Below are 26297 nucleotides of genomic sequence, written 5' to 3' on the forward strand. Positions count from 1 at the left end.
GTTCCCCAACGGAATCAAAACGAAAAAAAGTATAAATTGTGGTATTGCATTAAGGGCTTACTACGTGACAAGCACTACACTGGGCGCTGGGGTAGATACAGATGAGAAAGTTGGACCCAGTCCCTGTCCCACACAGGGGTGATGGTCTAAGTCGGAGGGAGAACAGGTATTTAATTCCCACCATTAAAATTGAGTCTGTGTGTGCCAAGCCCTCTACTAAGTACCTAGCCTGTGAAGAGGACTGTACTGACCACCTAATGTGTGCACAGTGCTATACTGGGCTCCTATGATGCAATGCAAATATAGTAAAGTGTGTTTCCTGTGTTCAGAGCACTGGGTGCCTAGGAAGCGGGCTGGTCTAGTGGATAGAACACAGGCCTGAGAGTCAGAAGGACATGGGTTCTAATTCTGGCTCTCTGCAGTGTGACCCTGTGCAACTCACTTCACTTCTCTGCCTCAGTTACCTCCTCTATAAAATGGGGATTAAGACTGTGAGCCCCACTGGGGCAGGGACTGTGTCCAACCTGACTTGCTTGTTTCCACCCCAGCACTTATACATTGCCTGACACATAGCAAGCACTTAACAAATACCACAACCGCTAAAGACCTGGTCCTGCCCTTGAGAAGCTTACACTCTAACAGAGAAGACAGGCGACCACAAAAACTGCCAACAGATGACAGGAATCTGAGGAAAAGCGCAGCTCTAAATGAGAAGGAAGAGTGAGTCAACGGGAAAATGCAGAATAAATAAATCGCAGTTCACGTGAGCACTAAGTGGGGAGTCGGGGTGCCTGGAGGCTGGAGCAGAGAGGTGGGGTAAGTCAGGGCAGCCTCCTGGTGGTGGTGGCAGAGTCCGGGGATGGGCACTGTGGGGGAGGCTCTGTCGGTAGGAAAGGTGGGGTCTAATGTCTTTGGATCTGGCTTCCTTGGCAGAGGCGGCAGGTGGCCACCGGGCAATCGGCGGATATTGAAGGGAAGGGAGGCGGGAGTCAGGGTGCATGGGGTAAGGGAGACCTACGCTTGGGTGGAGAGTCTCTTCAAAATTCCACAGCTCCTTTTTTTGCCGGACCCAGAAATCCGAGTCTCTTGCAGGGCCCGCCGAGGGGTTCGGTCAGCGCTCCTTCAATAGAGGTTCACTTGCAGCGTGCTTTGGAAGCCTAGCTCGACCCAGGCTCAATGGCCACTCTAGGGGGATTTAGAGTCGGGGAAGTGCCTCCCTTCTGGCATCACTGTCTCTAGGAGTGTTCCGCCTGCTCCATCAGACTGGCAAGGAGCATCCTTCACCCGCCCCCATGAGGGACCGCCTGGTCACCCCTGGCCCCCCATGCCCAGGGAGGATGGGTGGGGCCGGCTGCCAGAGTAATGAACTCCGACAGCTGGGATAAAGCCTAGGCCGCTCCACACGGGGAGCGTCAATGAGCGCCGCCGTCCCCCGGCAACCCCACCCTGGATGAGCTTGTCAAAGAGGGTTACTGTAATCCTCACGGGGACGGCCAGCAAGCTGCACACACTCAGGGGGCAGGGAGGTAGAGAGGGAGGGAGGAAAAGAGAGAGATGGAGAGAGGGAAGGAAGGGGAGAGAGGGGGAAGAGAGACAGAGGAAGATAAAGGGGGAGGGAGAGAGACAGAGAGATAAGAAGACAGAGAGAAGCAGGGAGGCTCAGAGCAGGTTGGCTGAGCTGCAGGGCCAGGGTTTAAGGCGAAATCTCTTCTCATTAGTTTCATATGTGACAAATTCGGCATCTATTCTTTAGCACCAAGCACGAATGAAACGATCATTCAACAGGCAAGCTAAGAGCCAATAAGTGCAAACAAAGGCTGTGGACGCGACTTGTTAACACTGTAAAAAGTGTTAAGCACACACAAGCCGACATGCTAAATTATGTCAAATGGTTCTGACTTCTGACAAGCCAATGGGATACTCGGACCATCTAGGGAGGGTGGGCTAAAGCCTTTCACTCTCGCTCCAAGTGAGGACCCCTTTTAAAGGTGGGGAGGGGGACCTTTGGGGGGTGAGGGAGAGGAGGCAGCAGGGAGTGGGCCAGAGAGCCAGTCCAGGGAGATTGCTAGGGGAGAAGCAAGTAAACTGGCAAATGGGACCTCAGCCCTTACCCACTCCCAACTGCCGCTTCTTCTCCAGCACCCCCAGACCTATTGTTTTGTCCCATCCCGTGAGGTCTGGGGGTGCTGTTCATCCCTGGCTGGGATCGACATTCAAGACCATGGCCAGACACCTGACGATGGCAGACCCAACTCACCCTGCCCCATTCCGCCCACCCCACCCAACTCCACCTAACAAAATTTTCAATTTTGGATCCTTTCAATCTTTCATTCAGTTGTATTTACCAAGCGCTTTCTGTGTGCAGAGCACTGTACTAAGCACCTCGGGCTACCTGGGGAGGGCTGCTCGGTCCCTGCCTCCGAGGGCCCCGGGGGCTTCCTGGCTCCCCCATCCCAGACTGCATTGGAAGCAGGGCAGCCCAGGTGCCCCAGCTCACCAATTCCAGATGAATTCCTCCTCCTCAAGCCCTAGGGGAGGCAGAGCAATACCACGGCAGTGTGGCTCAATGGTGCAACCTGGGGGCTGTGAGTGCATCCCCCAAATCCCTGCCCCCACAATAGCCCTCCCAAGACTGGCTCCGGGACTCTTGAAGGGGCAGAACTGTGTCTAAGACCACCTCCAATATGGAGCACGTATCACTGGGAAATGGCAGGAATTCTGCTATTCAATCTCCTGTTTTTAGAAACTTCAGAAACCTCAGCGGCGGCAAGTACATACTGAGCGCTTGCTGGACGCTCAGGGCGCTACTGGGCACCCATTGGGTGCAGAGCCCTGTCCTGGGTGCTCTGGAACAGGCACTACAGACAGGTAAGTTGAGAGCGAAGGGCCATGAGGAGGTCAGCTATGGAGGAGTAAAGGAATCAAGCTGGAGACAAGGGGGAGAAGCTATGCAACAAATCATTCAGAGTTCTGGGGGAGATCTGTGTTGGCCAATGCAAAAGGAAGGGGACGTTTGAGGAGTAACCACTTCTAGCACTGACCAAACCTGTCCACTGACCACAATGGTTGCGGCGGACACTGTTCCTGTCACCGAACACCGTTCCTGACCGGAGCCCAGTCCCCGCCAGGAATAAAATGCAATTTGCGAGGAGCAGAGCTCTCGGCCTGTCTCGTAAGGAAATTTTCAAGCACAATGGGGTCTTGGTCTAGCCAGGCGAGTAGAGGGCAATGAGGAAAAAGTGTCTCTGTAATTGGAGTTCTGTTCTCAATCGTGTGGCCGCCTCCGGCAGTAATGAACAAGAGGCGTAGCTTCAATTCTTTTACTTCTCTTGCAGGTTCCCAAGCCCCTGGTACACAGCCCTGGGCACAGGACACGCAGAATCCAGAGCTCTGCACAGAGTAGGGGGGGCCCAGTACAGAGCTCTGCACACAGTCGGTGCCCAGCCCAGCTCTCGGGACACATTAGGTGCCCAGTGCAGCTTTCTCACAGTCGGTGCCCAGCACAGCGTTCTACACACAGTAGGTGCTCAGGATAGCTCTCTGCCAGCATTACACTGCCCTGTCCACAGTAAATGCTCAATAAATTCAAGCGCTGCTGGCTTCATCATCCCCTTTCCCCATCCTGGGCTAAAACTCAAGTTGAGGATGGACAGCTAAATTGAAGGCGATAAATGGATTCACTTAGGATCTCACTGATTTCCTACCTGCGTCCCTCTCCTCTCTTTCACGAGTCACTGCTTCCCCGGGTGGCCTGACTGGCTCAGAGAAAGTCCCAGCTAACAATAGGTTGAGAGGACTGGGGCACCCACGCCCCCAAGAGACCTCCTCCCAGATGCTGGTCCCAGGAGAAGTTCCGGTTACCAGCCTCGCTCTTCCGCCTTCACCCACCTGGTAGACCACACGGCCCACCTTGCCTCCCGTGCAGGCAGGTTGGCCTCCTGAGTCCTGAGGAGGATCGGTCAGACCCCGGTTGTCCCCTCTTGCCCACCGTGGGCCCCTCTTTCCCTGGAAGCAAGTCCCAGTTGGCACCCTGGCTGGCAGACCCAGGCTACCCTGGCCAGTGGGGAGGAAGGGCAGAGGTAAGAGAAATCCCAGCTGCTGCTGCTCCCGCTGTCCCTCCGCAGCCCGCCCCACCGGGCCCTGCTTCAGTTCCTGCCAAAGTTTCACTTATTTCTACAGCTGCCTAAGCTGTTCTCCTGCCGGCCGGTCTCATGTCCCCCAAAGGCAGCGGGGTTAGGGGGCATGGCAGGGGCCCGGAGGCAGTGGCTCAGTGAGCAGGGAAGTGGAACGCAGAATCCTGGGGCTCCAAAAATCTCGGGCACATGGCATGGGCTACCGAAGACAGCACCGGTCCAACCCTGGTGGCTTTTCTGTCTTCAAGATCAGCACCCCAGGGAAGCAAGCTTCCTCCTCCTCTTCCTCCCTTTGAGCCTCTGTTTGAAGGAGGGCCGTCTAAGACCGGGCCTGCCCTAGCCGGCTCACGTGAGCCGTGGTAAAGCGGGGTCCCAGATGTCGAGAGGAAGCTCGCTCCTCCAGCACCGTTCCCGCTGAGCCTTCGTGCCGAGCGGCTGCAGGAAGCAGGCCGCGGGTCCCGGGCCCCACCGAGATCTGCCTCTGAAAGGTTGGCCGCCTCAACGCTGGCCGACTGGCCGCGTGCTCCCTGGGAACAAGAGCCTTCTTTGTTTGTCTTTCTGCGGTGACATGTTGCTGGTGTGTTAAGAAAACAGTAACAGAAACCGGAATCTGGGCTCCGTTCCCTATTGTCCGGCCTGAAAAGAGCTGTAGGTCTCGCTCCCTCGCAAGGAGGCTGGGGTGGGATGGCGACGACGAGCCCAGAGAGAGACGGAGCCTCCCGGCCCCGGCGCGTGCGGGGTCCCCGTGGGAGCGTGTCTCCTATCTCGAGGCCGAGGCTCCCGGAGAGGCACCGGCAGCGCCCGCGGCAGCACACGCACCACCCACTGCTCCACCTCTCCTAATGCCGCCAGTGAGGATGGGGTTCACTCAGGGCATAAGCGGGGCTGCATGCCCCCACCGAGTTTTGGGGCCCCGGACTCTGGTTCTGGAGGATTCCAGGAAGCCGAGTCAGGGCCCAGACACCCCCTCCTCAGGGCTGCATATGTTTCATCTTTGGTTGGGGATGCCTCCGGACTCAGGAGGCCTCTCCGGCTCCAGCCGGGGCTTGGGGCCAAGCAATCCTAACCAAGGGGAACCACGGCCCCTTCCTCTGGGAGGCGAGAAGCTCGAGAGGCAAGAGCTGACTCCCAAAAGGGAAACCAAGGAAAACGCCACGGGCTCCTCTCTTGGCTCACTGGGTGGAAACAGATGGGATCAACGCAGAGAAGGCCTGGTTCTCCTCGGTGGGGGCGACCCACAGGAGGGTCGGGGGGCAATGCCGCAGAGTTACAGGCCACCGGTCCAAGCCCAAAGGAGACGGCTGTCCAACTGGGAGCTTCCCGGGGCTGTTGAGTAGCACGGTCCCTAATAGAGTCATGGCCGCTTTGGCACAGACTCTGGCCAGGGAGCCTCTCCCATAATCCTCCCGGTCCGGTGAGTGATGGAGAAACCGAGGGTGGAAAGGTTAGTAAACACTCCTGGCCACGAGAGAGCGGCTCTATTATTAAGAGAATTTAAGATGACGTTTACTTAATAAAGGCTTCATCTAGCCAAGCTCCCATGCCATGCCCGCTCGACAGGGAAGCCGCGGGCCGAAATCGAATACGACAGAACAAAACGAGAGCCGCGGCGTCCGAGCCGTGAAGGGGAGTGCTCCCAGCCCGCAGCCTAAATCTGAACAGAGCGGGAAGCCCGACCCAGAGCCTTTGGCAGAGTTGCTTTTGGGGAGACCATTCCCACTTGCAAATGGAAAGACTTTGAGCTCCACCCTTCGAGGCAGGAGTACAGATCCGGAGAGCCCATGAAGAGCCCCAGAGAGTCCTTCGCGCTCGAGAGAGAGACCTCCTTGGGACCAGAAAGCGAACTTGCGCTTGAAAAATGGAAATCCTTACAGCTTGCCGTTAAAATGCAATCAAAAATTCAATTATATCGCTCCTCGGGTTTTTCCTGTTACCCTCATATTAAAATTTGTGCTCAGCATTAAAGGAATTAAAGTCAATTTCTTTACCAATGAGCCCAAATTAAGAGAAAAGAATGAATGGGGACATATGCATGCAGACAGTGTGCTTTCAGATTATTATACAGCGTAATCAGTAAATCTGGGACTAATGAGACACAAGATTTAAACGGCTGAAGAGCATGTTTAGTGAATTATTGTCAATCAATGTCTATGCGGCAGGATCACAATAATCTTGAATGGCAACACACCTATTATTACAAAGTCCTAACTAAGCACTTCATTACTTCAAAATGTCACTGTCAATTTCGAGAGTAACAGATAAACATGTCTTGCTACAGACATGACTGCCCCTTCTTCGGTGGGACTGAAACGTCGGCTCTTTTGGGAGACTCCCTGTCACGGCTCTCGGGCCGTCCCCGGCCTCCCCAACTCCAGGTCTCCCCCGGGGCGGCCCAGGTCCAGGCTGTCGGCTGGCCGGCCTCCTCTGTGGACTTCTTCAGAGACTACCCGTGGCCCGCTGTTATTCCCCCCGGCTTGCGTATTCCCGACAATCTTTTAGACTGTGAGCCCACTGTTGGGTAGGGACTGTCTCTATATGTTGCCAACTTGCACTTCCCAAGCGCTTAGTACAGTGCTCTGCACACAGTAAGCGCTCAATAAATACGACTGATGATGATGATGATGACAATCTGTGGCACTGTTGTCGACACCCTGTTCCTTAAGCCCTGGCTCGCACATCTCTCCTTTTCCCGCCTGTCCCCATTAGTATATGATTGTGTCTCACTGCTCAGTCCATGCAACTGAGAAGCGTGAGAAGCAGCGTGGCTCAGTGAAAAGAGCCCGGGCTTTGGAGTCAGAGGTCATGGGTTCAAATCCCGGCTCCGCCAACTGTCGGCTCTATGAATTTGGGCAAGTCACTTAACTTCTCTGGGCCTCAGTTGCCTCATCTGTAAAAATGGGGATTAAAAAACTGTGAGCCCCCCGTGGGACAACCTGATCACCGTGTAACCTCCCCAGTGCTCAGAACAGTGCTTTGCACATAGTAAGCACTTAATAAATGCCATCATTATTATTATTATTACTAACTGACAGTTTGCCTGGGGGCACCTGGGCCGCAAGGAGGGTAAAGCAGCACCCATATGGTCTCATTTGCCATGCCGGCAGCCAGGTGGACGGGCTGAGACTCAGGAAAGGACCGAGGGTTTGCCAACGCCGCCTGGAGTACGGCTACAAGGAGCGGGTGTGAGAAGCAGGCATTAATGACTCTGCCCGTGCTTGGGAAAGCAGAGGCCAGGCTGAATAACCACAATCGTTCTGGATTAGACAGGCCCATGTTGGAAGGATGGAAGGGTGACCTCGCTGCACATGATGGAGCAGTCCCTTGTAAGCACTTCACTGAAGCTGGGAGATCGGGGAAAGGGGAAGCAAAAATACAAACCCGGACCGGCCACCTCTCACCAGTGCCCAGGACCCGGCTGGCCGGTTGCCCCCCCTTCCTTCCTCTCCCCCTCGTCCCCCTCTCCATCCCCCCCATCTTACCTCCTTCCCTTCCCCACAGCACCTGTATATATGTATATATATTTGTACATATTTATTACTCTATTTATTTATTTATTTATTTATTTTACTTGTACATATCTATCCTATTTATTTTATTTTGTTAGTATGTTTGGTTTTGTTCTCTGCCTCCCCCTTTTAGACTGTGAGCCCACTGTTGGGTAGGGACTGTCTCTAGATGTTGCCAATTTGTACTTCCCAAGCGCTTAGTACAGTGCTCTGCACATAGTAAGCGCTCAATAAATACGATTGATTGATTGATCCCTTCACTGCAGTGGGAGGGGTGGGCAGACACCGAGACCCCATGTGACCGAGGACTCTTGGGGCCCGGAAGCCGGGGTCGCTGCTGACCAGGGCCCGGCCTCTCCCCAGGACAGCCCTGGGGAGGAGGAGCACTGTGGCCCTCTGTAACCAAGGACTGCTTGCCTGGGACAGCCTGGAGCAGTGAGGAGCCTTTGTGCCCACCTCGGAACTCGGGGCATACTGTTCTCAGCCAATTAACCAATCAATCCATCAAATGAAGAGCACTATACTAGGCATGCCAGGTTGTGACACTGATGTGCCAACTGTGTGCTGACCGGCTGTTTGCAACCGATTGCCTGTGAGCCGGTCCCTGATTCAGTCTTCCCCGATTTTGACTGAGCCCTGGGTGGGCAGGGCCAACATCCGGGCCGATTGTCTTCTAGACTGTCCTCTAGACTGTGAGCCCACCGTTGGGTAGGGACCGTCTCTATATGTTGCCAACTTGTACTTCCCAAGCGCTTAGACCAGTGCTCTGCACACAGTAAGTGCTCAATAAATACGACTGAATGAATGATTGCAGGTATCTACACCAGTGCCCAGGATGGTGCCGGATCCAAAGCGGGTACTCAATCAATGCCGGGGCTGTGGGCCGATGCAAACCCACGCCCGAGGCCCAGCAGGCTGAGTGCTGACTAGGAGGTCCCATTGTCTGGCTCCGGAGTTGCCCACAAGCCCCCGGGAGGCCCGTAGTGGCCTTTGACCATACCTCGTCCTTTATGTCTTCCTGCTGCTGGGCGGTGAAGATTTCCACTGCTGCCATGAGCCTCATCATCAGCTCATCCACGGCTGTGTTTCCTAGCAACGCGGGGAGGAAGCCGAACTCGATATTATTAAAGTTATTAAAAAATGGAAAGTCATTCTGGAATTAATCAGAAAGGAATAACTAGTGTTTAAAAAAATTGCAGATTAGAGGGCTAATATCTAATTAGAATCTTTTTAATTTGTCTTTTCACTTAAAAGTTTTCCATGTCCCCCAGAAAAATCTAAGCAGAGCAGCGGAGGATGGGGGGATTTCTGAACATCTGGAGTAAAGTATTTGTTGGGGGGGGGGGACAGGGTGACCGCTTGCTCCAGCTGCAAAAGAAACTTTGAGCACCACGATGACCGTTGGCCAATAATCAATAACCAAGTGATTTTTTTTCAAGAGACGGGGCCTGGGATTCAGAGGGCCTGAGTTCTAGTCTCGACTGCCACTGTCCTGCTCTGTGCCTCAGTTTCCCCACCTGTAGAATGGGAAATAAATACCTGTTCTCCCTCCTGCTTAGACTGTGAGACAGGAATGACATCCTACCTGATTGTCTTGTATATACCCCAGTGCCTGGTATCAGGCTTGACACACAGGAAGCGCTTAACGAATATCACAATTATTGTTTAGTTTTCAAGCTTCCAAATCAGACAACTCAGTGATGAGAATTCATTGGCTAACAACTTCTTCCTTAAGTTTCCAGTTAAGGGAACTTAACTCCCCATGTTTCCAGTGCTGTCAAAGAATATTGGGCTGAGGAGGCTTTTTCAATGAGGAGATCAGGTGAATTGATGGCTTAATTAAATTTCAGAGGCCCAGGAAGACCAGCCCGTAATGTGTGATTTCCCACAGGTACCTGGTGCCATTCACCGCTGGCTACTGGTCACTGCCAGGTGCCATCACTCACTACTCATCCCAAAGGAATCCAGAAGAATCGATTCTGGGAAACACATTTTCGGGGATCCCAAGTTGGGTTAAGCCCCATCCTGCTTCGGATCCCCCGCTGAATGGTGCTGGCGATCCCGTTGCCAACATTCAAACAAGGTAGGGATGGACAATGCCATCTTACTCAGCATAAATGGGCCCAAAGGTGATGGTTTAAGATCCCAAATGCCTGCATTCGGGTGTGGATGCCACTAAAATCACAGCAGCCAAGGTCCAGGCAGTCCCAAGGCAGGCCACGGCTGAGAAGCAGTCTGGCCTAGTGGACAGAGCCCAGGCCAGGGGGGTCAAAAGGACCTGAGGTCTAAGCCCGGTGCCGCCACTTGTCTGCTGTACGTCCTCAGGCGAGTCACCTCATTTCTCTGTGCCTCAGTTACTTCAACGGTCAAATGGGGATTGAGACCGTGAACCCCATTTGGGACATTGACTGTGTCCACACTATTTTGTATCTTCCCTACAGTGCATGACACACAGTAAGTACTTAAAAATATCACACACACGCAAAAAAAGACCAGAGATAGGTAGCTCAAGTCAGGTAGACTCAGGGCAGAGCAATATTCACAGAGGCCCTAGAGGAGCCCCTTTGTGTCTGGTCTCACCCCTGGAGGTGTTAGAACAGGAGGGCAAAAACTATTTAAGGAACTTCAAGGGCCACAGACAAAAAGTTTCTGGTGGGTCGGCCATTACGTGATTTTGAAAGCAAACTTTTCCCGGTTCTCCCTATAATGGCATGGACCACTCTAATGTGCCTCAGCCCTGAGCTGAAGGGGGTCATCACTCAGATCCACTACAGGAACATTTGTCTTGATTTCCCATATTTATAAATATTTCTGTCTGTCTTCCCCAGTTAGAATGGAAACTCCTTGTGGGCAGAGAAAGCCTCTTATGCTTCCTTTGTACTTTCGCAAGAGCTTAGTACAGAGGATGATAGTTAACAGGTGCTCGGTAAGCTCTGTTTCTACTAAACCATAGTTTCTTACCAGTAGTAGCAGCAATAGTGACAGTAGTGGTGATGGTGAACAAAAATCCACTGCTACCTTTGCCCAGGGATCGCGTGCTGACGGCAATCATGAACACAATCAACCTTGGGTTTTGCAAGAAACAGATTCACGCAAACAAGAAAAGCTGCACTCACGATGGATATCTGAGGTAGTGATGCAGAGCACACAGATTTTGTTTCCACAGAAAAGTGAGCCTGTGCAGTCAATTCGGGTTATCCCAGCCAATCAACGCAGTTCAGCAGCTGCCCAAAGGAGCCCTCACAACATAAAATTCCATTCTAACAGCTAACTCCTACAACTTAATTAATGAGATCTTTTCCCATCTAATCCGTCATTCATCCAACAGCATGTGCTGAGTACCTACTGCTTGCAAAGCACTGAACTGAGCGCTTGAGAGCGCATACCGGAGTACGTAGACAGGACCCTTGCCTTTGGGCGGGGGAGACACTGAAATCAATTACAAATGGGAGGAAGAAGAGAGGGAGACTGCAGATGTGTGGAAAATCCACGGTGCCATAGTTGATGGATTTTAGTGTATTTTTATGAATTTTTTGGGGAAGGGGAGGGCATTGATCCTCTTCGGGGAGAAATTCCAGAAATTGTAAAATTTGAAAGGCGGGAATCGGTTGGAGTAGGGATTCCACCGCAACTCTGTTCTGCAGGGACATTGTGCAGCTTTACCTGGAGCTCAGTTCAGTGCTCGGCATGTAATAAAGGCTTAACAAATACTATTATTATTTTTATTATTATTACCTTGGATGACATTCAGCACCTCATTGGATGATCGCTTCCCCATGATGATAAGAAAAAGTGGAAACTGATCCGTCTTTTGGGTCCGAATGGTTTGAGCTACAACACTCCCAAAGTGTCTCGTGCACATTGTCAGAAACCTGGGAGGGAAAAGTGAGACAGTCAGTGTACATGGCACAGTCTTTCTGCATGGAATTCCCCAGAACCCCAGCATTTAATTCACTCATCAATCAATCAATGGTACTTATTGAGCGCTTACTCAGTGCAGAGTGCTGTACAAAGCGATTGGGAGAGTACAATATAATAGAATTAGTAGTCACGGTCCCCGTTCATAACGAGTTTACATCAGCATGTTTAAATTGAGGTGGGGGAGGCGCTTCACCTGACAAGAACCCGGCCTAAAATTTGGAGGACTGAGACTAAAGCGGAGAATTCCTCCTTTGGTAAGAATGCAATCCTAAGCGCTCAGGGTTGCAAACCTTCCAAGTGAGAAGTGTCGGGATGAAATTGACCTGGGGTGCCAGTCAGAAAGCCGAACAAAATAAAGTGAAAAAAATAATCAGAGGCCTGCCCAGGGAAAACCACACGCGATGATGAAGGTAAAACATCACTATAGCCACTCCAAGAAACTGGACTTGGCACAGAAAAAAGAAAGACAGGAAAAAAAGGATCAAGAAGTGTTTTGATTAGGCTTCAAATGAAAGAATTGTACTTTTACAATTGTATTTTCTCCTGGAGTGGAGGGTCTTTTAGTTTCACACCTAGCCGTTGGCCTAAAAACAATAATTTTAAGCTTTTGACAAAAAAAGCTCTGAGATATTAGCATACAGAAGTCTAGCATTAGTATTCTTCACACGATCTTGAATAAATGAAAAAAGTGATAAAGCTTTTCTCTTCCATTAGAGGACTGTTTGAAATTAGCATTTCTTTCAAGAGAAAAGGGTAGCTTATGATATGTTTTCAGATCTGATGGTAAAAAGTAAATGTCATAATAATAATGAATTATGAAAGACCAAATGCAAATACAGAATGCTTTAATAAGATCCAATTTAATAAAGTCTGTAAAAATAATGGACTTTTAATAACACAGGTCACAAAAGGCAAAACAGTGGAAATTCTGAAGACTAGCCACTGGTACAGGCTTATTAATTCTTAATTATGTCTATGAAAGGCAACTTAAATCGTGGTGTTTTCTCATGCCTTATGATAATATTTTAGGTAACAACTGCAATGAAATGTATGTTTTAGCTGATGAGTAAAGCCTCGTCGTCACACGCGTTCGAAGGGAAATCTATTTGAAAAGACAAACTGCATTAAAATGTCATGTGCTCAGACTCATTTGATAACCAAATTCAGAACAGAATCAAACCCCTTAATTTTTAAAGCCAATATACTGCTTGCCTGTGGCACATCCCCCGTCCCGGAATTTTCGGCCGGCCCCGGAGAGGAGCCGGCGCTACGGAAAGGGCCGCCCGGTCGCGAGCCAGGGTCGGCCGGGAAGCTGGGGCGACCGGCCAGGGCCCCGGTGGCCAGGGGCAGGCCTGGGGAGCCACGGCAGGGGCCTGGGGCCTCTCGGGCTCTTCCCGTTCCAGGGAAAACCGCGAGGGCTTAAATCCGCTCTGAGCCTCCGCCCCGAGCTCTGTCGACCAACCCATCGACAATTCTTGTTGAGTGCCTACTGTGTGCAGGGCGCTGTGGAGAGTACCACAGAGCGATGGAAACAATCCCTGCCCTCCGGAAGCCTCCTGATCAGTGGGGGGAAGCGGATGCATGCAGGATAATTCACAGATAGGCGAAAGAGGTGTTGGAGAAGCACAGAGAATCAATTCCTAGCTACCAAAGACCTATGGGGAAGTTTTGAGTGCAGAAGGTTTGAGAGGATGCTACCTGGGGAGAACAGAAATGAACCGGGGAAAGCTCCCCGGAGGAGATGGGATTCCAGACGGGCAGTTCTGGTAGGGTTCAGGCACCCGGCCCTTCAGCACAGCCTCGGGTGAGTGTGGAGGAAGGGGTGGGGGGTGGCTGGAGGCTGCCAGGTTCGAATTTCACCTCTGCTTCTTCCCTCAGACATCTTGAAGGTCCACCTCAGCTCGAAGCTGATCCTCCAGCAATTTTTTAAATGAAAGGAAATGAGTCTTTGTTGCTCTGACAGGATGAGATACCAACTCTGTTGTATTGTACTCTCCCAAGCACTTAGTACGGAGCTCTGCACACAGTAAACACTCAATAAATGCAAGTGACTGACTGCTTGATGAAAGGAGACACCGGGAGCTGTCTGAGCCAGCAGCAGTCTGCCAAGCGACTCCGGGCCTCCTCATGCAAGAATCTAGTTCGGCAGCTGGGGCTCTCAATCAGTCAATGGTATTTACTGAGCGCTTACTATGTGCAGAGCACTTGGGAGAGTACAATACGATAGAATTAACAGACACTTCGGAGTCGGGTGGCGAGGCCCCTCAGCACAGGAGTTCCTGGCTGAGTCTTTCGACCTGCTTCCCATCCCCAGTTGGAGAAGAACCCTGTCCGACACAGGTTCCCTGGGTTTCCAAGGACAAAGTCCCAGAAGTGGGTATGTGTTCCGTGAATGGCTTCATGGAGTTCGAGGCAAATTCAATCCGGCCCAGAGAGCGGGTTCAAGTCTGGGAAAGTGATGCCTGGCCCCAGGTTTCTGGAAAAGGAAGGAGACAGTGGGGTGCCCGGCGATGACCGTCAGTTCTCCAAGCCCGGGCTGACAGGGAATGCAGGACAGAGCCACAAGGGCCCAGCCATCGCCAATGGCCACCTGGACGATTCTCGATTCTTGACGGTTCTGTGGGTGGCCCCTCAGAACCCTGGAATCCCCTCCTGAAGTCCCAGAACTTGCCTTGACCCCCAGTGGCTCTGAGATGGGCTTGGCCCCCATTCAGAGAGGCCTTCGGAGGAAGCAGCCTGGGTCCCAAACCTTTGAGCGTTTGTCTTTTGAGTCCACCGCCCCATCCTCAGAGATAAGTCTTCTCACACAATGCAAAGAACTCCACAAAAAATACAGTCTTCTATCCCCTCATCAGTCGGACATGAACATAATAAGTGGTGACTTAATCACCCGCCTGCCTGGAGGCGGTGGCGGGCGGGAAGGGGGGGATGACCCAGGTGGTCCCTGGCCTTTTCAGTTCTATGACTGTGTTCCCGAACCAAAACCTTTCAGCATCGGAAAATACTACAAGCGTCTTTAGTTGGATAAAAAGCCACGCCTGTTTCAGTTTCATTCAGAGAAACAAAAGAGGAGGAGTTGAGGAGAAGGGGTGGGGGGGCAGCGAGAAGCTAAAACCAATTGGAAACTATGTGCCTCAAACTTTCAACACAGTAACAAAACGGACAATAGGGAGATTTGAAAGGGATTTGGCGGCGTCCTTTGGTTATATAAAAACATCTTAAACTTAACAAAGCTTCCGAAACCCTGCCCGTTCTTTTACTTGCCATTGGGGTGGCATTATGGCCTAGTGGTGAAGATTGAGGGACTGATGTCAGGAGACCCAGGCTCCAGTCTTGACTCTGCCTGCAGGGTGGCCTCCCCTCTGGGCCTCAGTTTCCTCATCTGTAAAACGGGGCTGAGATACATACATGCTTCTTCTATCTCTTAGATGGTGAGCTCCAGGTGGGAAGGAATAGGGACGGCCCTAGAGCTCAGCTTGGTATTTGGTACCTAGTGAGCGCTGAATCTAGATCATCACTGTCACAACGTAACAGGGCCACAGACGAATCTGCAGTGGTTTGCTGGCAGTTCTCGGTGATCACCTTGTTCTCAGGGGTGCTTTGCGACATCTCCCCCCCCGAATCTGCCTTCTCTTCCCATCCCTGTGGACCCCTGCCCATCAACCCCCACGGCTGTCTGTGGGTTTGGGATGGAGAGCAGGCCCTGCTTTCTAAAGAGGGGGTTTTCTACGTTCCAGGTGGGAACTGGGGGACAAAAGTCATCCCCCGCTAGACTGTAAGCTTGTCTATGAACTCTGTTATATTGTACTCTCCCATGAGCTTAGCACAGTGCTCTGACCACAGTAAGCACTCAATAAATACAATTGATTGGCTGACTGATGTATTGGTTTAAAGTGTGTCTTGGGCAACCTTTCTTGAAAATTCCTGCCGGTTCACCCCGATCCTGACAGCCCCACAAGTTGCTGCTGCTCAGGAGACCTATACCACCCTCACACACCTCCTTTCTGCATTGCCAACTTACAGGGCCAGAGACGTCATTTCATGTTTCCCCTCCCTATACCCTCTCAAAGCCCTCTTGAAGGCACATCTCCTCCAAGACACCTTCCCTGACTAAATGCTCCTTTCCTCTTTTCCCACTCCCTTCTGTGTCGCCCTGACTCGCTCCCTTTGTTCATCCTCCCACCTCCCGGCCCCACAGCATATCTGTAACATTTATAATAATGTCTCTCTCCCCCTCTAGACTGCAAGCTCATTGTGGGTAGGGAATGTGTCTGTTTATTGTTCTATTGTACCCTCCCAAGTGCTTAGTACAATGCTCTGTACACAGTAAGCGCTCAATAAATACAACTGACTGACTGAAGCTCTATCGCTCAGCCACTCTGGTCTGGGGGAGCAACTAGACCCAAATACGTGATCAGACAAACAGGGACAGGGGCAAGAGCGAGCAGCTGACCTCAGCCCCCTTTTCACCACTTTAGAGAAGCAGCGTGGCTCAGTGGAAAGAGCCCAGGCTTTGGAGTTAGAGGTCATGGGTTCGAATCCCGACTCCACCACATGTCTGCAGTGAGACCTTGGGCAAGTCACTTAACTTCTCTGAGCCTCAGTTACCTCATCTGTAAAATGGGGATTAAGACTGTGAGCTCCACGTGGGACAACTTGATCACTTTGTAACCCCCCCAGTGCTTAGAACAGTGCTCTGCACACAGTAAGTGCTTAACAAATGTTATCATTATTGTTATTATTTCCCGAGCTCTTCCAGGCCACGTGCCCGTCCTTGGTACTCAGACCTCGGTTGGGCATGGAGTGTCAGCCACCGCTCCCGTACTCAATGTTTTCTAGTATAGAGAGAAACCCAGTTGCCCAGCTGGAAGCATCCTGAGGGGGACTGGTGTGATCGGGCAAGACTGCAGAGGTCGGCGTAGGGGGGAGAACCCCGGAGATGTGAGACTAAGAAGCAGTGAAAAACTGGCCAAGATTCCTCAGCCTGGACCTTTCAGAGGACTGACTCCAGGAGCGTCTAGCCCAGAGGGGTGGCTGGCCTTCTCCATTTCAACATGGAGATGGCACTGGGATTGCTGTGCCCTCAGGGCTGCTGCCAATGACCTCGGTGGGTGGCCCCCAGGGATGGGGGGTGCTCTGGCTGGCCGGAAATGCATGGCCCGCCGCCAGTTAGTCAGGGAGCTGAAAACTCGACAACTTCTCCACCTCTGAATGTTTGGGGGGCAATCACGACGCTTCTCTCCCAGAAACAAGCCTACGGAGAGAACCCAGGGGTCTTTACCCCCAGACAGCTGTCCATCGGGACGCCGGTTCCTTCACCGTTGATGCTGCAATCAAGTCCAATCCCCTTAAAGGGTCAAGGTTGCCGGCCCTCCCACCTCTTCTCCGAGGAGCTGATGGAAAAGAGGGGGGGGTCACTCCCACGAGTCTGATTTTCCTGCCCATTCTGGTCCAAGAGCGGAATTGCGAAGATTATTTCCCGAGTCGTGCTCTCACGGCAAGATGTTTCGGAGCAGAGAATCTCGGTCCTTCCCAGTCAGGATGGACCCAGAACATTCGGCACAAAAGATCGAGTTTCGATTTCTGACTGCGGCCTCGAGGTGAACCCTGACCTTAACAGCCTCAAAGGCCTTTCTTTGACTGCTCTCCCCACCTCAAAGCTGGGGTGAGGGGCGGGGCAGGGGGTGGGGGGTGTTAATCACTTTTGCCAAGCCTCCAATTCCCAAAGGAGTGTTGTGTGGATTAGGGAGAGAATGTTTGGAAAGATAAACACATAAACAAAGATTGCTACCACAAACAGATGGAAAAAAAGAGGATTTTGAGTCTTCTTCAATTTTCAGAACCAGGGTAAATCCTAGGAATAATGTCAGATTTGACCCTCTAATTTCACTGTGTTGAGGCCAGAAATTTTTCATTTCAGAAATGGCATAACTTCAAAAAATGCTTTTTTCTGGCTTAAATTCAGGCTCATAAAATATGTGGTATTTTTTAGGGTTATATGGCAACCACATTTTCACGAGGTTTTCTTATCCGGGGCCGGTCTACTGGAGGCTTAGCATCTGGAAAATCAAAGGCCCAGTTGGAGTAGAAAATATGGAAACGTCACCTCATGAGCCGCCACACGCTTCTGTGTATCTATGTGCTGACTGAGCTCTCAGTTAAATGAAATCAGTTAATCGCTTCCTTTCTGATCAGTCGTATCTATGTGTTTTCTGTTTGACCGACTGCTTTTTCTGGGAATTTCTGCCTGCTCGTTTTCCCCAGTTGATTGTAAGCTCCGCAAGGGCAAAAACCGGGTCTTTTTCTCCTACTGTACGTTCCTTAGCGTCTAGAACAGTGCTACGGCCACAACAGGGGTCTGGTACAGCGCTCGGCTCACAAAAGATGCCCGATATGGCTGTTCTGTACCCTGGAGGCATCCGGTACGGCACACTGAACAGAAAAGGCACCCAATACATTATGCACTACCTAGCAGGCGCTTAGCACAGTGTTCTTCCCACAGTAAGTCCCCGGTATGGGACTCTGCCCACAGGAAGCATTTGTTCAGCTGCTCTACACCCAGGAGGTGCTGAATATACTGCGATTAATAGAGCAGGCACCCAATTGAGTGTAGAGTGCTCAGCGGGCAACCAGTACAGCACTCTGAGCAGAGGAGGTAAGCAACTAATGCTGGCGGCAGGCAGTTCCCCAGGGAACATTCATTCAATTGTATTTATTGAGCGCTTACTGTGTGCAGAGCACTGTACTAAGCGCTTGGGAAGTACAAGTTGGCAACACATAGAGACGGTCCCTACCCAACAGCGGGCTCACAGTCTAGAAACTCAATTTTAAAGATCCATACAATAAAACAAACGCAGTACAGGAACGAAACTCAATTTTAAGGATCCATATACTAAACAAACACAGTACAGGAACAACAAACCAACCCTCCCCGAAAATTCAAGTCCCCAAAACTCTTTAAATAGAAATGGGTCGTTCAAACACCCCATAACGCTCAGTTATAATTTCCTTTTCGAACAAAAAACAGACCCTATTCTCGCCAAGTGTTAACTACGTAAAATGAACTGCATCGGCAGGTTGAGCTCTTTCCTTTCCACACCCGGTGGGGAAGGTTCCCACACCAACACGTGGTCAGGGTGGAGTGACTCGACATGCCAAGACCGAATGCTCAGTGAAATTCTGAACGCACGGATCAGGTCGTCAAATACAGTCCCTGCTCCAAATGAGCACTCCAAAGGGGCAGATGTAGTCGCTGCCCCTCAGACAGAGATGGGAGGGTAAGGTGGCCATCCCACGCTTCCGGGCCCTTGTGAGCCCGCGCCGAGTGAGTTCCTGAGGGAGGACCAGGTGGCGGGAAAATCCTGCCCCAAAACTGGGAGAGAACAACGTCACCCTCTTGAAGACGGAGCCTCCTCCCTAAGCTCTCAAGGCCCGTTCCGCCCTCAGCCCACCCTTTCCCGCAGATCGCCCTTGACAGCTCTATCTGGTGGAACCGGGTATCTCCTGGGCAGCGATAATCAGATTAGCGTCGGAGGAGCCTTAGACCCCATCACCCAATCTTCCGATTTGGGCACAAGCTGGTGGGAGTCGAGGCGGAACACCCGAAAGCGGGGTTTGCGGCTGCAAAATTTCTAAGTTGCGTTAATAAACTCTTTCGAAATGGCCGACTTGAAACACTGGCCAAGTGGATTGTTCCACAGGCTGGCTGGCTGTGTCAGTAAAGCTTCCAAGTCAGGTTAACAGCCCCCCGTTCGGCGCCGAACTTGAAATCTTGAAGTTTATTTTGAAATAGGTTAATTTACTATTTTAAAGTGGGCGCAGAAAGTATTATAAACAGTTTAACCCTCATCGGTATACAGACCTGCTTGTTCCCAATCTAAAGAGACAATCGCCTTTTATCCGTTTCTTTTTGTCCTCTGTTTCGGTGCTATTAGAAAACTATTCACCAGTCCCCCTCCAAACAAAGCTGTGCAGTAATTATGACTCGCTGACAAAGAGATGTGAACAATTACTGAGCCCATTTTGGAACCCTAACCCTAATAAAGTCATTAGATACTGCCCTTGCCGTGATCTTTCTAAAAGCTTCTGAAGTTACAAGAACACATGGCATTGTTTGCCGGCACAATCGCTTGCCCGCACAGCGCAAACCTTGAGTTAAACCATGCTGCAAATTGATCTTGACATTCTGTTAAGAGCGCCACGAAAATCAAAAGCGGAGGAGAAAAGGAGAAAATGAGTGTGCAGGGTGTAATCACGGATCAGGAGTGAGCGCTCCCCCTTCCCCCCACCCGGCCCCCCGCCCCACTAAACGGGCCTCAGAGAAGTCCACCACCCTTTCCAACGTTGGCTACCTTCATCTTCAAAGTGCTAACGAGGCCCGGGACCTGCTGCTTTCCCTTTAAGAGTCCCGAGGGGGAAGACCGTGGGGACGGAAGAAGGGAGTTTGGGGAATTCCTTTCTGGGGATGGAAGAAGGAAGTTGGGGGAAGCCAGGAGCCCCAGGCAGCAGACGACGGGGCTGGTTTTGCCCCTACCCTCGGCCGAGCCCCTCCTCACCCCAGCCCCTGGCCCCCCGAGCCCCGGGAAGCCCCCCGACACCATCTGTGGTGGGTTGCACACCCCGAGCCGAGCCTGGCCCGGTAAGCACAGCTACAGGAGCTGATGGGAGAAGAGGGGGCTCAAGTGGGGTGGCCTGATGTGGACTAAGAGCGGCCCACAGCCACAGCTGGGACGGGGGGCTCATGGGGGAAGCCGAGTGGCCCAGTGGAAGAGCCCAGGCCTGGGAATCAGGGGACCGGGGTTCTGATCCTGGCTCTTCCACTTGCCTGTTGTGTAACCTTGGGTGAGTCACTTCACTTCTCTGGGCCTCAGTGTCTTCATCTGTAATATGGGGATTCAATACTTGTTAGACTGTGAGCCCCTTGCTGAGCAGGGACTGTGTCTGATCTGATTGCACTGAGTCTACCTCAGCCCTTAACACACAATGCTTGGTAACTAGTAAGCGCTTAACAAATACCACAACTATTATTATTAGTAGTAATAGTATTTATTAAGCACCCAGAAGCAGCGTGGCCTAGTGGAAAGAGCCTGGGAGTAGGACGATTCTAATTCCAGCTCTGGGTTCTAATCCCAGCTCTGCCAACTGCTTGCTGTGTAACCTTGGGCATGTCATTTAACTTCTTGGTGCCTCAGTTTCCTCAACTGTAAAATGGAGATTAAAGACCTGTTCTCCCTCCTACTTAGACTGTGAACCCCATATGGGACAGGGACTGTGTCTGATCTAATTAATTGTGCCTGCCCCAATACTCTTAGGGGGCTGTCCGACTGCTAACCCCGAGGGGCAGGCCAGGGTGAGGAGTGAACCAGCAGCAGGCAAGGGCCACACAATGATGATCCAGAAGAATATATGCCTCAAGTCCGTAAGGCCTTTATGAACAGCGTTCGTGTTTTCCAACTTTTTTAAAAAAATGGTATTTGTTAAGTGCTTACTATGTGACAGGCACTGTTAAGCACTGGGGTAGAAACAAGTTAATCAATTTGGACACAGTCCATGTCCCACATGGGGCTCACAGTCTTAATCCCTATTTTACAGATGAGGTAACTGAGGCCCAGAGAAGTGAAGTGACTTGCCCAAGTTCACACAGCAGATAAGTGGTGGAGCCAGGATTAGAACTCAGGTACTTCTGATTCCCAAGGCCGTGTACCATCCACTAGGCCACGCTGCTTTATTGTACTGTTCTCTCCCAAGTGTCTCGTACAGTGCTCTGGACAGTCAGAGTATAATACCACTGATTGACTGATTGAGGCGGTCTTGCATTTCGATAACTAGAGCTTCCATCAACTATTAGCACTCCTCAATCTTTCTCTCAGACTCCCAGGGGAAAGCGGGATCGTGGATGCGTGGCTGCCCCCAGAAAAGTTGTCAAGGGAAAAATCCCTGCTGAGGCTAGACGGCACAGACTGTAAGCTCAATATAGGCAGGGAATGTGTCCATTATATTGTTGAATGGTACTCTCCCAAGAGCTTAGCACAGTGCTCTGCACAGAGTAAGCACTCAATAAATATGAAGGGCAGACTGACTGACCTTGCCCTGGGATGGCAACTGCACTGGCTGCCTGTGAAAGGAAGCCTTGCTCCACAGTGACTCCACTTGCCAGACATCCCCAAATTCACAGCTGCGGCTGCCAGGGTACAGGACGACAGCCATGAGTGGGGGGCTCTCGCTGCTCTCTGGGGTCCTCACGCCGAAGAAAAGGGCTGGGGAACCCCCACCCAATCAAGCTCTTGCTCGAGAACCCGGTTGTTCGGACGGCCCGGCCTGGGCTTCCCGCAGCTGCTGGGAATTTTGGTCGTCGGCCATCGCTGATCTGCGCGAGACCTTCGTTATTGCCGTCGGTGGCCCCCTGGCCACCTAGTAGCCCCGCACTCCTTGGCCTAGGTGTCTTCTGCCTCTATTTCCTGCACCCCAACGCCAGGGCCCCTTCAGCCCCAGGGACGGCACCTCCACCGAGCTCTCAGGACACCACCCGGTACACAAGACGAGGCTCTGCGCCCGGCTGGTACTGGACAGATGTGGACGCGGGAGATGATGAAGAGCCCTGTGACTACCCTCCATTTCCGGCGCTGGGGAGAGTCTTCTGCCCCATCCACGTCCCCGGGAAACCCAGAACCGACGCTGCTGCTGCCGTCGCCCCGATCCGCTGTCAAGTGAACCCGAATGCACTCCTCAGTGTCCCTCCAAGCATCCCCGGGACCAGGGAGTGCTGGGCAGCTGGGCAGTGATGACTGGGTGAGCGGTTCCACACAGGGGAAGAGGAAACCCAGGACCCACACTGGGGCAGGACCTTCAGGGAAGGAAGCCCACTGACGGCACCCTATCCATATGGGCCCCCCCCACTTTTAGACTGTGAGCCCACTGTTGGGTAGGGACCGTCTCTATATGTTGCCAATTTGTACTTCCCAAGCGCTTAGTACAGTGCTCTGCACACGGTAAGCGCTCAATAAATACGATTGATGACGATATGGGCCATGATCAATGAGTAGTGGCCACTGGGGGAGAGCCTCCCACTCAATCATGGCTGCAGGAGAGGTGGCCATGTCCAAGTCCCAGAAGCGGCTACCTCTCCTGCCTCCTCCCTTCCAACCCCGGGGAAGATGCCATCTAGTTTAGACTTTTTTTTTAATGGTATCTTCTAAGCGCTTACCACGTGCCAGGCACCGTACTAAGCGCTGGAGAAGATACAAGCTAATCAGGTTGGACACGCTGCCTTGTCCTAAGTGGGGCTCACAGTCTTCATCCCCATTTTTCAGATGAGGTAACTGAGGCCCAGAGAAGTTAGGTGACTTGCCCAAGGTCATTTAACTGATAATTAGCAGAGTTGGTATCAGAACTCGGGTCCTTATGATTCACTAGGCCACGCTGCTTCTCCTCTTCTGCCCAAGACCCTAGCGGGCTCTCCACAGCTCGCCTGCTCATCCCAGGCTCAGGAGGCAGACAGTGGACTGGGGTGGACCACCAAGCCCCGGGGCAAACCCCATCCCCCAAGGCCTGTTAGGATTTCGGCCTCCCACCCCGCGCTGACCACTACTCCGGTGGGAAGGGCCGCGGCAGCAGAAACACAGGGTCCGAAGGGAAAGCGGCCGAGAGGCCTCCGATTCTCCAGTTTGAAAAGTGCCATCAGGAGTTAATAGGACACAGCTGTACCAGCGCCTTCTAACAAGCTGCTTCTCGAGCCTCGCTCACCACAGGTGTCTCTGGAACCTGCAAACTCTGATTCCGAGTGTATCAAAGTTGTGCTACTTAATAGACTTCTTTAGTAAAACATAACAAAGCAATTACACGGCTGTTGATTGTCAGTCATAAAAAAAAAACCCCTCAAACACTGTTTTTCAAAAGAAACTACACTGCAATTTTTTTCATTGTACAATCAAAGGAGCGGGGGAACTAAATGGAGTACGGAACAAAATAACAGCAGGTAGCCGGCTGAACTTAGCCACTACAGATGGTTTCGAAATGGTGTTTCCTTCTACCTCAAGTTGGGGAATAAAAGGGGAGGAGGAGACCCTTGTAGCCAGTGAATGACAACACCAAAAGATTTAGCCAAGTCTCCAGTCCCCGTATTTTGCCTCGTGAAAGGCCTTCTACGCTGCATTTTTATGTTTTTCTGCGTCGCTTTTCATCACCTTTAACTGAGTGTGAATAATAACCCAATTTAATTTAAACAAATAAAGGTGCGAAAGGTCCCGGCCGGAGGACAATGAACATCTCCCGGGCCAAACTAAGTCAGCCCGCTTAGTCCCCGGGGCCGTTTAATTAAGGGAATGAAGTATTCGATAGGAGGCCCTGCCGGAGTTTCCCTGGCGGGAGGGGCCCGAGGACCCTGGGGAGATGAGCAAAATTCCCGGGGCCCCGCCGTCATACGGAGGGAAATCGGGGCCCGTTCCCACTGGGTCCGCAGTCGTTTCCACCCGGGTCACCCCTCGGCCCCGACCTCAACAGCCAGTCCCCCGGTGCTCCCGTCCCCGACCCGACAGCTTGTGACGGGACTGCGCCCACGCGCCCCGGACAGCGGCGGCTGGGGGCGGGGAGGTGGGGATGCGCCTGTGGCCGTGCGTGTAATTAAACGCGGCGAGGTACGCTGGGGATGAGAAGCTCCAAAGAGCCTGACTTCCCAATCACCCGTCCCCTACGGATCCTAACGATGAACGGACTGAGGGGACTTATCCCGCGAGGCCGGAGGAGGGAATCTCTCCGGCGAGACTATGGATGCGGCGCTGGCTGTGTGCGAAAGAATGTGTGCAATAAGGCGATTACATCAATTAGCATATGCTAGAGTTAAGCCATTAGCAACACCACCGGGCCGGCCTGCAATACGCTCCGCTTTTCTCCGCAGTTATTCTGAGTAAACTCACCATTAGTTATCGGGATTAGACACGCCCCCGCGAGCCTACGTCTCGAAGGGATTTCTTTGCCAAGGCCCGGGGACCCAAGCTGGCAGTGGATGATGGGTCAGGCTGTTCTCCCTCAGGCCAGGAACCCCAGAGACACCCGAACAGGGGTGCCTCCCTCCCCTCCCACCCGGCCGGGAAGCTTGCCGGTTGGCCCCTCCTGGATGGACGCTGTGGCTATCCCGGATGGACGCTGTGGCCATCCTGGAGGACCTGATCAGGGCAGGAGTGGTCGGTCCTGGGAGCCAAGCAAACAATCCCATGGTAGATTGCCCTTCTTCCCGGGGTGACTAAAGCCCACCTCGTTAACGCCCCGAAACTACATTACCGTGCTCTGTTGGCTTCTTTTGTCACGTCCCAGCCCCAGGTGATAAAATTCTGACTCAGATAGGAAACAATGGATTCGGCACAGAGCATCTGTGAGCAGAACACGTTGGTTAATACGCTTTCGTCGTGATGGAGGTAGATAGCCAGAAGCTTTCTCTGCAAAAGGAGAAGGGGTGATTAAGTTAAGACGCGTTCTCCAGCTCAGGGTTCCTTCCCTCACTGGCTTGGTAAAGGCAGGAGGCCGTGAGGTGCAGAGCAAAGATGTAACGTTTTGCATTTCCGCAGGAACCCGCATCTTCCGTTTCCCGGGATCTCTCTCATCTCGAGCGGTCTTGACACCCACCCCAAACTGCCCTTGGGTTTTGGGCCGAGGTGGAATCACCGGCCTGCCCTTAGAGAGGATGCCGGGGCCATTCTCCATGCCGGATAAGGTCCACGGACCACGGGGCAGGCCTTCTGAGCTATTTGGCCCTAAAAACCGGGAAACTCGGTAGGGTCTGTCAGCAAGCCTCCTCGGAAGCATTTGTGGTGCCATTTGAACCTGTCCAGTATTTATTTACATTAATGTCTGAGTCGCCCTCGAAACTGTAAGCTCATTGTGGGCAGGGAATATGTCTACCGTTGTACTGTACTCTTCCACGCGCTTTGTACAGTGCTCTGCACACAGTAAGCACTCAATAAATACAATTAACTGATTGCCTGATTGATTTGGAAGTGAGAGGAAATGGTTAAAAAGGAAGTTTTAGGATTCCCAGATGGTGGCTTGCTTGTCCTAAAGAAAAAGCACCCTTTAAAGGAAAACCGAATTATTTTACTCACAAGATGAATTGCTCCCAGCTGAAATGTCTTTCGGAAAACCCAACCCATGAAATTGGGTGCTTAGGAAAGGAAGCTTTTTTTCTTTTTAAGCTCTGTCCCAAAGTGTTCTGGGCGCTTCCTTAGAGGAAACACGTCCAACCTGCGACCGTGGTGAAACCCGCGGGACACAGGGAGTCTGTCCCGCTGATTTCTGACACCATCGTCCTCTCTGACTGGTGGACCAGGTGAATTTGAGAATGGGAACAGAGGGACCACCCACTGAAAGGCCTGCCTTGCAAGAATTTGAAACAGAAGCACCCACTAACAGGCTGAAAAAGCTGATGCTGGAAACTGGATGCCCCCTGGGGCCCCAAGTGCCCATGTGGGAAGGAGGTGTGGGGCGTGACGCATCCTGATGGAGGGTTTTACTTTGAAGGAGACGGGTACGGATGGGCTTGGGACGAATCCCACCTAGTGGACCACTCCGAAGTCCCTCTCTTTATCCAAAAGGAGGCCGTGGGGACAAACAGCCAACACAGAGGCCCCTGAGGGAAGGGATCATGTCTACCAACTGCACTGCACCCTCTCAAGTGCTCAGTACAGTGCTTTGCACCAAGTGAGCACTCAGTAACCATCACTGATGGAAGAGGCATGGAATGGGAATG

General features: G+C 52.1%; 1 protein-coding gene across 1 annotated transcript in view; it reads right to left on the bottom strand.

Moving 5' to 3' along the window:
- FAF1 (Fas associated factor 1) overlaps window positions 1–26297 on the bottom strand; it is a 151011-nt gene that overhangs the window by 14419 nt on the left and 110295 nt on the right. Inside the window, exons 13-15 of the mRNA XM_038760223.1 lie at window positions 24836–24990; window positions 11375–11511; window positions 8640–8728 (exon numbers count right to left, since the gene is read on the bottom strand). Of these exons, the coding sequence (XP_038616151.1) occupies window positions 8640–8728; window positions 11375–11511; window positions 24836–24990 (381 nt within the window). The remainder of the gene's footprint in view (window positions 1–8639; window positions 8729–11374; window positions 11512–24835; window positions 24991–26297) is intronic.

This window comes from Tachyglossus aculeatus, chromosome 18 (genome assembly GCF_015852505.1).
Source record: "Tachyglossus aculeatus isolate mTacAcu1 chromosome 18, mTacAcu1.pri, whole genome shotgun sequence".
Lineage (NCBI taxonomy): Eukaryota > Metazoa > Chordata > Mammalia > Monotremata > Tachyglossidae > Tachyglossus > Tachyglossus aculeatus.